This window comes from Eleutherodactylus coqui, chromosome 1 (assembly GCF_035609145.1).
Source record: "Eleutherodactylus coqui strain aEleCoq1 chromosome 1, aEleCoq1.hap1, whole genome shotgun sequence".
Classification (NCBI taxonomy): Eukaryota; Metazoa; Chordata; class Amphibia; order Anura; family Eleutherodactylidae; genus Eleutherodactylus; species Eleutherodactylus coqui.
Window position 1 is genome coordinate 67455565 of NC_089837.1, and position 14186 is coordinate 67469750.

The 14186-nt window shown below is 43.8% G+C and overlaps 1 protein-coding gene across 1 annotated transcript in view; it reads right to left on the reverse strand.

The window, feature by feature from the left end:
- LOC136620356 (homeobox protein 2-like) overlaps nt 1-14186 on the reverse strand; it is a 99303-nt gene that overhangs the window by 38308 nt on the left and 46809 nt on the right. The window contains exons 31-37 of the mRNA XM_066595115.1: nt 12101-12117; nt 9815-9912; nt 8572-8610; nt 8068-8136; nt 7748-7807; nt 7418-7489; nt 6652-6879 (exon numbers count right to left, since the gene is read on the reverse strand). Of these exons, the coding sequence (XP_066451212.1) occupies nt 6652-6879; nt 7418-7489; nt 7748-7807; nt 8068-8136; nt 8572-8610; nt 9815-9912; nt 12101-12117 (583 nt within the window). The remainder of the gene's footprint in view (nt 1-6651; nt 6880-7417; nt 7490-7747; nt 7808-8067; nt 8137-8571; nt 8611-9814; nt 9913-12100; nt 12118-14186) is intronic.

Consider the following 14186-nt stretch of genomic DNA (forward strand, 5'->3'; position numbering starts at 1 on the left):
GATAGTAATCTGGGAGTAGACAGATTTACTTAGGATGATATTTTGCAAAACAGTTGAATACACAATTTTCCACAACGGTACATAAAATGGTACAAGAAGGTGCAGCAGTATGCAGTAGATTAAACACGGTGTAAAACACAGCAATATTGTCTTGCTTAAGATCTGACCTCAACGCTCTCTCCTTACTTTTACTTGAAACTTATTCTGAAGGACAATTTTTTCCCCCCAGTTATTCTCACTGAAGGGATGATTAGAATTTAGTGAAGTGTAGGTGAAGCAGAGTTTAAAGTGGCTGATAGACTAATCCTGGCTTTGAGTTTACCGGGTAGTTTTAGACTCACTGTTTAGTGGAAGACCAACCTCGGAAAGGCGCTTCTCCTCTCTACTGTGAAACCTCAAGGGACCGGAATAAAACCTTGCTCGACCCTGGGAAAACAATGTGCTATAACTGTCTGCTCTTGCTTGTACGCGTGCCTCCTCCTCTCTCTGACACAACCTGACTGCAACCTCTCTTCTCTCCCTCCTGGCTGAGTCTGCCTAACTGCTCACTGACTCCTTTTATTACCTCTCTTTTTTTTCTCGACTCCTCCCTTCTTGTATAGGGACTTGTGTTGTTGCTTTCCCACCCTTGGACTAGCTGACTATCACCCAATAGGACACCAGCTGACATCACAGCTAAGCTCTAAGCCATGGATGTCACATAGAGAGGTGGGACAGGGCAAGTGTTGGTGTGAGTGTTCTGTAGGAGCCACTACGCCACTACAATGGAGGCTCCAGTACCCTTTTGAATCACATCGAGCTTGGATACAAGATGTGAAACAGGTGGGCATGCAGGCTCTAGCACCCTGTTGTACCGCCTCTAACTTGGATAAAAGATGTGATATGGGTGGGCATGGAGGCTCTAGCACCCTGTTGTATCGCCCCTAACTTGGATAAAAGATGTGATATGGGTGGGCATGGAAGCTCTAGTACCCTGTTGTACCACTTCTAGCTCTGATACAAGATGTAATACGGGTGAGCATGGAGGGTCTAGTACCCTGCCGTACTACCTCTAGCTTGGATACAAGATGTGATAAAGTTGGGCATTGACGATCTTGTATCCTGCTGTACCATCTCTAGCTTTGATACAAGATGTGATAGGGGCAGCATAGAGGCTCCAGTAGTCTGTTGTACCACCTCCTGTTTGGATACAAGATGTGATACTGGTGGGCATGGAGACTGTAGTACCTTGCTGTATCGCCTCTAGCTTGGATACAAAATGTGATACGAGTGGGCATGGAGGCTCCAGTACCCTGTTGTGTACAGGATGTGATACATGTAGGTTTTGAGGCTCCAGTACCCTTTTGTACCGCATCTAGCTTGGATACAAGATGTTATACAGGCGGGCATGGAGGCTCTAGTACCCTATTATACTGCCTCTAGCTTGGATATAAGATGTAATATGGGCTGCATGGAGGCTCCAGTACTCAGCTGTACTGCCTCTGGCTTGGATACAAGATGTCGTATGGATGAGCATGGAGGCTCTAGTCCCCTATTGCACTGCCTCTAGCTTGGATTCAAGATGTGATACTGGTGGGCATGGAGGCTCCAGTACCCTGTTGTATCGCATCTAGCTTGGATAGAAGATGAGATATGTGTGGACATGGAGGCTCTAGTACCCTGCTGTATCGCCTCTAACTTGAATACAAGATGTCATACCAGCGGGCATGGAGGTTATTGTATCCTATTGTACCGCCTCTAGTTTGGATACAATATGTGATAAAGTTTGCATAGAGACTCTATTACCCTGCTGTACTGCCTTACTTATGTCACGGCATAACATACAGCGGATATTCTGATGTCCTTTAAGGAAATACATACATAATGAAGTGCAAATACGGTATGTACATTATTATTAACAACATTAAAGTACAGGCTGGTATAAACTGCCTCCAATAGAGTTGTGTGTAGCAGGAGCACATGTGTGGCCACATCTGTATAATCTCACCATCAATGCTGGAATCCCCCCTTTCTAGAGATTAGTGGGGGTCTGTCTGGGGTCCTATTCTTTTTAATATGTTCCAAAGTAATATATGAGAAAGGAGTTCATATATGCACCAGTTACTGACTGGTATCAGTGGTACTAATATACCGAAAGCACCCTAATCAGTAGTGAAGAGACAGATGCCAACAGCATAGATCTGAAGCTAAAACATTACACTCCGACATGTCATATATGCACCAGTGCACATGGTCTTATTGGTTTCTATGGCTCAGTGTACACAAGCCATTGTGTTAGAGGCAGTGGAATGAGCGCTTATATAAGCTTCGGCCTACAATTGTCTTTTTCCCCATCTCCGCACATTTGTGTTCACCTCAACCAAGCCATCGAAGTTTACCAATAAATTCTAGCAATTTGCAAGGCCTACCATTATGGCGGACCACCAGCCTACTGCATCTAGTGGCTGCGGTTCAGTACAAACAAGAGATCTTCGAGCACTGCTGGATTTCCCATTGAGTGGTATAAAACATCATGAAATTCTTGGCCTCTAGGCTTCCTATACTTTACAAGTCTATCCTTTGGGAGGACATCATGCCGGACACCCTGCGACAGGCTCTGATAGTCCCAATTCCCAAACCTGGGAAGGACCTGAAAAACTGTGGTTCCTATCATTCCATTTCTCTTCTTAATAACATTAAATTCCTTACCAAAACACTAGTAATTCATATCAATTTCATCCATAAAGACATTATACACGCTGACCAATTAGTCGTTATGCCTGGAAAGAGTGCGGATAGGAACCTTACATCTCTTTTACCACTCTCACAAATCTGCATCCAATAGTGGGTATTGGATTCCTCTATTTATTGACCAAGATAAAGCCTTTGCTTCAGTGAAGTGGAGGTAGACATTGTGTGGAATGCCTTCACAACTTGTTAACTACATCTCCCGGAATGTGGCTGCACACACACCAGATGTTTTCTATTTCCAAATAACATCGCCAACAGTGGAAGGTCCAAAGGTGATGCAATGTCCTGTACTGATTGGCTGTTCAGGCCCATCACCATACCCGATTGGAAAAAAGTCTACTCTACACCTGGTGACATTCTGATGGCTTCTGTACTGGGATACACCTGTGTGATGTTCTACTTTATACCTGATGCTCACACTTTCGATTTGCCTATCCCCTTTAGTCTGACAGCAAAGAATTGGTTGGTATCCCAATTCTTTTGTCAACACAGTGTAGTTTGCAAAGCTGGAAAAAGATATACATTAATCCATTTTAGCCTATTATTCTGCAGTATTGATCCAGAGTACAGTGTATGTGCTCCAAAGAGGGGTAGTTTGTCTTAAGCTCCAAGAGATGCTATGATAGGCTGTGGTAACAAGATGAGTAATGACTACATTTTATCTTGCCAGAGCTTTGGGTTTGGGTTAGTTTTCATAAAATGGCTGCAGATGTTCTATAGCTCCCCAGTGGCTAGTGGCAGAACCAATACTCATATCTGTGCGTGTTTCTCTCTGACAGAGGTATGTGACTGGGTGGTCCCAACCTCTGGCCCTTTTTGTTCTAGTTATTGAGCCTCTCACAATCTAAGTGCGTAAGTCCTCTGCAATTGTAATATACCAGCTAACTGCTACTTTAGGTATTACCAACCATAGCTTGCTGTTAGAGCCTAGTTCAATGCCCTGACCATCTTCCTTGATTCTTCTGGAGGCTTTGGCTTACATGTACAACTTTTCTAACTACGTTCTAATTTTTATATTCATTTAACATGCTAGATATCCCAGATGTGGACTGTGATGAGAGCGGGGATATCCTGGCTGGCCCTGGCTCTCTACTGGTCAGTGTTAGGTCATTGTCACGTGGACATCTTTGTATGCGCAATGCACAGAGAATAGAATCCTTTGATTTCATTGGGTTTGTTCACATGCACAAGTTTTAGCGTGCACATTTCGGTTACACAAAAAAACATATAACATGCTCTATCATACTGTGTATTTGTGCACCAAAGGTCCCCATAGAAGTCAATGGGGGTTGCGCAAGTGTGCGTGCAACATGCAGGGAGATGCATGAAACATTGCGTAATTCCGCTGGAATAAGAACCATTTGGAACTCATTAGCTGAATCACCTATTTCAATCAGTGTGTGTAAAATGTGCCAACATGCGTGGGGAAAAAGCTTTCTTCCTAGCGCAAAAAAGTTGCCCTAAGGCGTGCGCAATTGTGCATACGCCCATGTGAAGCCGGCCTTAACGATAAGATTAATTTTATACCTAGAATTACTATCTCCCGTCTAGATTGCATACTCCGGGTCTGTCCGCTTCAGCGACTTGTTCATGATGTGTAACTAATGCAGCCCGTGTTCTGGGAGTATAACAACCAGTAGGACTACTGACGGGATGCATAGGGATGCATTGACCACCCGCGGGTAGATAAATACCCGCGGATGGTCAATAAAAGGGAATTAAAAAAAATATGGAGCATGAAATAAAATGGACATGCTCCATTTTCATGCGGGTCTCCCACGGGGACGGCTCCCGCAGGCTTCTATTGAAGCCTATGGAAGCCGTCCGGATCCGCGGGAGATCTAAAATAAGAATAACTTACCCACAACGGACCGGGCAGGTCTTCTCTTCTTCACGGCCGGATCTTCTTTCTTCGGCCTTGCGGATGTGCCCGGCGCATGTGCGCGGCGCGCTGCCGGCGTGCCGAGCACATCCGCCGGCCGAAGAAAGAAGATCCGGCCGTGAAGAAGAGAAGACCTGCCCGGTCCGCTGCGGGTAAGTTTATTCTTATTTTCAGCGCTCATGTCCGCGGGGCAGGAGGGACCCGCTATGGATTCTCCATGGAGAATCCGTAGCGTGCCTGATTTTCCCCGTGGACATGAGGCCTTAGGGCCACCGTGGATCATGCATCCCAAGGTTTGTCTTTTCGGGCTTGTGGATGATATCTTGTTGATTATGGCGACCCGCACCTTATATAAGCTTTTTTTTTAGGCCAAAAAAGTCATTTTACTCAATTGGAAGCATCCTAAGGGGCCGACCGAAGCTGCATAGATCTCGGTGGATCTGCCTAGACAAATTTAATAAAACCTAGGGATTTGGGTAACTTGCCCCTCAGCTGCAGTAGCGATGGCTGCATAATTCTCTCCCTCTCCTCAGGGGTGTAGGACGCCCGGCTCTATGGAGTTCTGTTCTTCCTGTCTTGTTGGTCCTGCTGAGTGGACTTATTGTATATTTGCCCCCTCCCCTGTTTATCTCTGGTTCCCCAGTTGGAATCTTTCTTCCTTGGTTTTAGCATGCAGGTGTAAAAGTCTTAAGGACCCAGCGATTTTCACCATTGTATTGTAAGAGCCATGACTCGTTGACTGAGTCGTACGAGGGCTTGGTTTTTGGGATGAGGTGTATTTTTAATGGCAGCACTCTGGGGTACATATAATTAGAGATGAGCGAACGTACTCGGATAAGCACTACTCGTCCGAGTAATGTGCTTTATCCGAGTACCTCTCTGTTCGTCCTGAAAGATTCGGGACGCGCTGCGGAGCGGGGAGCTGCAGGGGAGAGCGGGGAGGAACGGAGGGGAGATCTCTCTCTCCTTCTCTCCCGCCCGCTCTGCCCCGCTCCCCGCGGCGACTCACCTGTCAGCAGCGGAGCGCCCCGAATCTTTCAGGACGAGCGGGGAGGTACTCGGATAAAGCACATTACTCGGACGAGTAGTGCTTATCCGAGTACGTTCGCTCATCTCTACATATAATGTAATCTATGTCCAGAAAACCCACCACTTGTTTTATAGCATTCACCATTCGGTAAAAATAACATGATAGTTTTCTTATGTTTGTACAATTTTTTTAAAATTTTTTCCTACTTTTGCACAATAAAAACACATTTTTTAAAGATAATTGATTTTCCATGGTTAAGACCCATGACATCTTTATTTTTCCAGGAATCGAGCTATATGAGATCTTGTATTTTGCTGGAAGATTTGTAGTTCTTATTGGTACTATTTTGAAGTACATGTGACTTGGATTGCTTTTTATTAGGGTTTTTTTGGCATTCACCAAGCTTATGTGATGCATTCTACTATGACAGCAGCGTATTACTGGAGGCAGGGTTTAATACGCCGAGTTGCACAGTAAACATGGAGGCCTTTGTCAATCTTCCGGCTGCCATGGGAACACATTGGTATCTTGCAATCCCATTCCATGGTGTCGATGGGTGACAGAAGGAGCCCCCTCCACCTTTCATCTGCTTACATGCTGCAGTTGCTTTTGATTGTGGCATGTAAGGGGTTAAACTGCCAAGATCTGAGGTTTCTCCATTCCTACTGGTTAGAGTAGGAGCCCGGCAACTCAGTCAAGCCCCAGCTTTAAAAGTAAACATGCATGTTGAGGTTTAAGGCCTTTTACTGGGGTCACACTGTTGTTGCCGCTGTTGGTATTGTTGCCACCGCTGTTGTTTCCACGGCTGACACTGTTGTTGTCACCGCTGTTGTTTCCACGGCTTACACTGTTTTTGCCACCGCTGTTGGCATTGTTGCCGCCGCTGTTCTTTCTACGGATGACGCTGTTGTTTCCACAGCTGACACTGTTTTTGCCGCCGCTGCTATTTCCACGACTGACGCTGTTGTTGCCGCCGCTGTCGGTTTTGTGCCGCCGCTGTCATTTTCACGGCTGACACTGTTGTTGCCGCTGCTGTTCTTTCTATGGCTGACACCATTTTTGACGTTGGTGTTGTTGCCGCTGCTGTTGTTTCCACAGCTGACACTGTTGTTGCCACCGCTGTTGTTTCCACGGCTGACACTGTTATTTCTGCCAATGTCACTGTTGTTTCCACAGCTGTCACTGTTGTTGTTGCTGCCTTCAAGGAACGGCTTCCTGATGTTCATTCTGCTACGACCTGAGACAAACAAGAATGATATATTCTTTAGAAGTGCAAACAGAAATCAAAGCAAAACTCTTCCGCAGCATCCGCACTGAGATCGCGGGGGATTTACAGGGCGATATCTGTCATTTTTAAAAATTCTCTCTCTTTTTTCACAGTTAGGATAATTTTTAAGCACAAAGAAAATTCCTTTAAAGTTAACCCTTAAATGACCAATCACATAAACGTATGTCATTGAGCTGTAGGGCGAGTATGGAACAAGCTTGGTAGTCATGCTTGCTTCATACTGGGCTGCTACCAGCTAATTCCTACAGCTGACATCTGCTGACTATAGCCACAATCAGAGCTGGCTCCCATCATGGCCATTTATCTACTTAGATGCGGCAGCCTATATAATCTCTCTATATAAGCTCTAGCGCTGGTATAACTGCGTCCCTTCTCTAACTAACATGCGTCTATAGAAGTATTCCCTAATAAGACACAGCCCGTCACTACTGTGTAGATGGTTGCTATGAGAATTCTCTAGGTGTCACCCCATAAGATCACTACTTACGGCCTTTGTTGGGATTTTCTGGCAGCCAATTAATGAGCTGTTGCAGCAGGTTCAGCATCTCCCATGACACTTCTGAAAATAAGAAGAGATGTATACAGCTTAGTTTTAAGACTTGCTTTCTTATGGTAAAGGGTCTTTCTAAAAAGAGTTTACTGTCCTGTTTTTCCTCTGATGACCTATCCTCCGATAGGCCATCAGTATTTGATGGACAGGGGTCTGCTGCTCAGAAACCCCATCCATCAGCTGATCATCTGGCCCACTGCAGTGACAGCGGCATCAGCAGACATTGCATGGAGCGCCGGCTTCACAACCCATGAAATAACTACCTACTTTTACTCCTGGCTTTCCGCATCCAAGGATACCTCTCCTCGGGGTCATCCGGCAGCACTGCTGACAGATGTGGAAAGGAGAAGTCATTTATACAGTGTTGAATGTTAAATAATGTTAGGATAATTTTTAAGCACAAAGAAAATCCCTTTAAATTAACCCTTAAATCACCAATCACATAAATGTATTTGATGGACAGGGGTCCGCTGCTCAGAAACCCCATCCATCAGCTGATCGTCTGGCCCACTTCAGTGACAGCGGCATCAGCAGACATTGCATGAAGTGGGAGCGCCGGCTTCACAACCCATGAAATAACTACTTACTTTTACTTTTGGCTTTCTGCATCCAAGGACACTTCTCCTTGGAGTCATCCGGCGGCACTGCTGACAGTTCTGGAAAGGAGAAGTCATTTATACAGTGCTGAATGTTAAATGGTACTGTTGAAAAATACAACTGCAAAAACAGCCCCCATGTAGCTTCATGTAGTCGGAAAAATAAGGTTATGTTTTTTGAAAGTAGGGATGGAAAAATGAAAGTTTATGTTTCCATGGCTGACACGGTTGTAGCCGCTTTTTGTGTTGTTACCACCGCTGTTGTTTCCACGGCTGACGTTGTTGCTGCCACTGTTAGTGTTGTTTCCACAGCTGTCACTGTTGTAGCCGTCGCTGTTGGTTTTGTTGTCACAACTGTTGTTTCCACTGCTGACGCTGTAGTTTTCAACAGAAATCAAAGCAAAACTGTATAATCTATAGCGATGATATGTGTGTATACTGTGTAGAGATGATACACATAATATACAGGAACTAATAGATGGGAGAAGACCTTACCTTCAGAGTACGGTTTTCGGATGGTTTTCATGTTACGACCTGAGAAAAACAAGAATGATATATTCTTTAGAAGTGCAAATAGAAATCAAAGCAAAACTCTTCCGCAGGATCCGTCGCAGGAACTGCTCTGGGATCGCGGGGGATTTACAGGGCAATATCTGTCATTTTTAAAAATTCTCTCTCCTTTTTCACAGTTAGGATAATTTTTAAGCACAAAGAAAATCCCTTTAAAGTTAATTCTTTAGTGACCAATCACATAAACGTACATCATTGATCTGTAGGGTATGGAACAAGCTTGGTAGCCATGCTTGCTTCATACTTGGCTGCTACCAGCTAATTCCTACAGCTGACATCTGCTGACTATAGCCACAATCAGAGCTGGCTCCCATCATGGCCATTTATCTACTTAGATGCTGCAGCCTATATAATCTCTCTATATATACTCTAGCGCTGGTATAACTGCCTCCCTTCTCTAACTAACATGCGTCTATAGAAGAGTTGCCCTATAAGACACAACCCGTCACTACTGCCCAGTTTATACTGTGTAGATGGCCGCTATGAGAATTATCTGTGTGTCACCCCATAAAATCACTACTTACGGCCTTTGTTGGGATTTTCTGGCAGCCAATTAGGGTGTTGTTCCAGGAAGTCCAGCATCTCCTATGACAGCTCTGGAAATAAGAAGAGATTTATACAGATTAGTTTTAAAACATGCTTTCTTATGGAGGAGGGCCTATAGATGGCCGCTATAAGAATTATCTTTATCACCCCATAAGATCACCCCTTACGGCCTTTGTTGGGATTCTTATGGTAGAGGGTCCTTCTAAAACGAGTTTCCTGCCCTGTTTTTCCTCTGATGACCTATCCTCCGATAGGCCATCATTAGTTGATGGACAGGGGTTCGCTGCTCTGAAACCCCATCCATCAGCTGATCGTCTGGCCCACTGCAGTGACAGCAGCATCAGCGGACATTGGAGGAAGTGGGAGCACCGGATTCACAACCCATGAAATAACTACCTACTTTTACTCCTGGCTTTCCGCATCCAAGCATACCTCTCCTCGGGGTCATCCGGCGGCACTGCTAACAGATGTGGAAAGGAGAACTCATTTAACAGTGTTGAATGTTAAATGGTACTGGTGAAAAATAAAATAATAGAGTTATGGTTTTTGAAAATGGGGATGAAAAAATAAAAGTTTATGTTTCCATGGCTGACAATGCTGTTGCCGCTTTTGGTGTTGTTACCACCACTGTTGTTTCCACGGCTGACGCTGTTGTTATCGCCACTGTTGTTTCCATGGCTGATGCTGTTGTTCCGGCTGTTGTCGGTATCGCTGACAGTTCTGGAAAGGAGCAGTCATTTATACAGTTAACCTGTAAGACATGTTTTATCTGTGGGGGTTCTTAGTCAGTCAGTATATGTGTATAATCTATAGGTGATCTGTGTGTATACTGTGTAGAGATGATACGCATAATATGCAGGATTTATTAGATGGGAGAAAATTTTACCTTCACAGTACGGTTTCCAGATGGTTATTCTGTTATGACCTGAGAAAAACAAGAATGATATATTCTTTAGAAGTGCAAACAGAAATCAAAGCAAAACTCTCCTGCAGGATCCGCCGCAGCATCCGCACTGGGATCGCGGGGATTTACAGGGCAATATGTGTGTTTTTTTTTAAATTCTCTCTCCTTTTTGACTGTTAGAATAATTTTTAAGCATACAGAAAATCCCTTTAAAGTTAACCCTTTAATGACCAATCACATAAATGTGCGACTGTAGGGTGAGTATGGAACAAGCTCGGTAGCCATGCTTGCTTCATACCTGGCTGCTACCAGTTTAAGTGGAACCAGCTTTAAGTCACTTTATCAGACTCACAGTTCAACTCTCAGATTTACCGCCCATGCGGGATTCAACAGACACTTTGTATTCCTAATCTCTTTGTGTTTGCTGTCTCTCTACCTACTCATCCGGGCTGGTACACGCTCTCTACAGATCACACCGATCAGCACTCAGTGTCTCTACAGGTGAAGGCTCTGCATCTACAGCAGCTCATTAAAGCGTCCGCAGAGGCCACAACAAAACTCTTTTCCATCCGCACGCTCACACACAGTCCCCAGTTATACAGTGAGGGCTCTTTCACATGAACATAAATATACAGCGTATTACACAGTGAATAAAACTGTGGTTTCAATGGGTTAATTCCCGTGTGCGTATTTCAGTCACGTAAGAAAAAACGTAGCATTTCTTATTTTAGTGTATATTATGTACCAAAATAACCCATATTAAACTGAAATCATTGGGAACAGTCTTTCAGGGTTTTTTGTGCACAATAAGCAGAAAGTATGCATATTTCAGTCACATAAATACGCTGCATATTTACGTAACTGAAATACATATATGCCCATGTGAATGAGCCCTAACCCATAGACGTCCTCACGCTTTCCTAGTACACAAATGCATCTATGTCAGTAAGTCACATACAGTTATATACCTGGGTAGATTCCCACATCTTCCCTTACAGTCTCTTATGTCTGCATCCTGTTATATAAGTCTATATCCTCTATGGACAGACATGCTATATTACCTTCAGGATATGTAGTCGGGTGGTCGGCAGCAGGTCTTCTCTAGTTGTATCTCCTGTAAGAAACAAGAACATACTGACTTCAATCACAAAGCACGAAGAAAACCAATATATAGAAGGTGTCTCAAAGCAAGGAAACACCCAGAGAAAATGAAAATGGTTTAGCGGATGATGATCCAACGTTAGACACAAACTGTAGAGGAAGGGAGGAACCTGCTAGGCCATGTAACCTAAGTATTGCAGTATATTCTACATGTAATCAAACGATCACTAATTCAAGTCCCCTATTAGGACTTGAATTGAAAAAGAAAAATCTAAATCAAAATTAGCTTAATAACCTTTTGTTGAAGTGAATGGAAGATGAACTGCAATTCCAAAAACAACACACAAAGAATGGTGGCGCTGTTTTTGGGGAAAAAAACACCATGTTTTTCTAGCCCTGGACAACCCTAATACCCCCATTATGTCAATATATTGAGGTCGTCTGTATCTTTTATAAATTGGGGAATGGTTTCCTACAGTTATAAGTAATGACATAAACTACAGGAATAAATAGTAATAGTAATGGCCAAAGTACATATAACAGGTTTTGCACCAGCAGCACTAAACTTCCCACACTGGGTCAGGCCATTGTATGCAATAGCTAGTCAAGGTGTTTCAAACTGCACACTCCATAGAAAGTCCATATAGAAAAATTGTAGAACTGGCAGCATATGGGGATGCAGTAAAAAAGAGTAATTTATTCTCCCATCACAACAGACAAGCATGAGGAAGGCTGTCAGGCCGAACCTTCGCTGTCTGTTGTGATGGGAGAATAAATTACTCTTTTCTACTACATCCCCATATGCTGCCAGTTCTACATTTTTTCTAGTTATAGTAGTGACATCATTATACACTTACCGTTTATACTAGGAATAGTCTAAATAATAACGGTCCTAATTCTGACCTCCGGTCTAGATGTTCCTATTGGGAGAAAATGGCATTCATTAGTTTCATACATCATCTACTTTTGGGCTCCAATCCCAACCCGAGATTTATAGGGCGCATCTCCTATTACAGGAAGACTAGCGAATTCTAACTAATATCCTGTAAATGGCGCGGACTGCGGGGACGCTCACTAGTGGGGAGACAACTTGTGAAAAATCAGTTTGGTGCAAATTAATTTGAACTGAACCACAAGTTCACCAAAACCCCTAAAACTGCTGTATAACACTGTCTAAGAGTGGTGATAAAATAATGTAACATTACCAGGTAACGGGCGAGAAGCTGCCGTGTCCAAAAAAAAAGAATCAAGAAAATAGACGCTGTGCTCCGCAGTATCTCCATTGTAGCAGGAATAGTCAGGATAATAACAGTCCTAATTCTGATCTCCGGTCCAGATGTTCCTATGGGGAGAACAAGGCATTCTTTAGCTTCATACATCATCTATGTTTGGGCTCCAATCTGAACCCGAGATTTATAGGGCGTATCTCCTATTACAGGAAGACTAGAAGATTCTAACGAAATAATCTCCTGTAAATGGCGCGGACTGCGGCGGCGCTCACTAGTGGGGAACCAACTTGTGAAAAATCAGTTTGGTCCAAATTAATTTGAACTGAACCACAAATTCACCAAAACCCCTAAAACTGCTGTATAATACTATCTAAAGGCAGCCATGAAATAATGTAACTAACCAGGTAACGGACAAGTAGTCATGATGTTGAAAAAAGCCACAAATACAGTCTAAACCATAAGATCTGTGCTTCATAGTATCTCCATTGTAGCAGGAATAGTCAGAATAATAAAGGTCCTAATTCTGACCTCCGATCCAGATGTTCCTATGGGGAGAACAAGGCATTCATTAGCTTCATATATCATCTACATTTGGGCTGCAATCCCAACCCGAGATTTAGAGGGCGCATCTCTTATAAGTGTCACCTCACACTGTAGTATGTGAAAAGATGCTCGTCAAGAGCCACGCAGTTACATCATTAACGACACGCTTTTGCGTTAGTTTTTACACATATTATCGTACAATCTGTGCTCGCTTAGCCATTTTACATGGGGGCAGGAATATAACCCCTTCCAGCTATAGGATGTACAGTTTTTGGCTGGGCCCAGGAGGTGGCCACCACTGGGACTTCCTCCTCTTTACCTTAGTAGGCTGCATAAATTTATTGAAAATTAAACTATTGTCTAAATTTGTGTATGTCAACTATAACTCCCCAAAATTCCCCTAGTTTCCCCCAAATTTTCTGATACTCTCCACCTAATAGTACTAGTACGCAGCATGTTATGTAGAGGCTGCCTTCCAAGCTTTAAATTAGAAGCCCTTTGCCTTCCGATTGATTGGTGGGTGGGCGGGGGTGCCCTTCTTTAGCTAGCCAATTGGTTTATTCAGGCTGGTGGTTGTCCTCATCTAATTACAATCAAGCAGTGGGCTTGGATCAGAGGGCTGGTACTGAGGGGCCGTATTTCCATGGGGATTGTTTTGCCACCCCTGTGATGGTGAGCCTTAAAGTGTGGCATTCTGTCCCGAGGAGGCGGCTAAATGTCCCCTGAATACTTCCCTGTGGGGTAATCCACATTTGCCCCATCTGCACCACTTTACTGAATCCTCATTCTGAGGGCTTTATGGAGTAACCATCCTTACTGATATAGTAAGTGAGGGCAGCTTTTTAGTTCCTGCAGTTTAATGCTACTATACCCGCTAACTGCTACTTTGGTATTGCCAACTACGGCTTGCTGTTAAAGCCTGGTACAATGGCCTGACATTCTCACGTTCCTTGATTCTTCTGGAGGCTTTGGCTTAAATGTGTAACTTTTGGAACTACATTCTAGTTTTTAGACTCATTTAACATGCTATATATCCCAGATCTGGACTGTGATGAGAGTGGGGATATCCTGGCTGGCCATGGCTCTCTACTGGTCAATGTTAGGCCGTCATCACATGGACGCACAGAGAATAGAACCCATTGATTTCATTGGGTTTGTTCACATGCGCAAATTTTGGTCGCACAAAAAGACGCTAGAACATGCTTTACCTTTCTGTG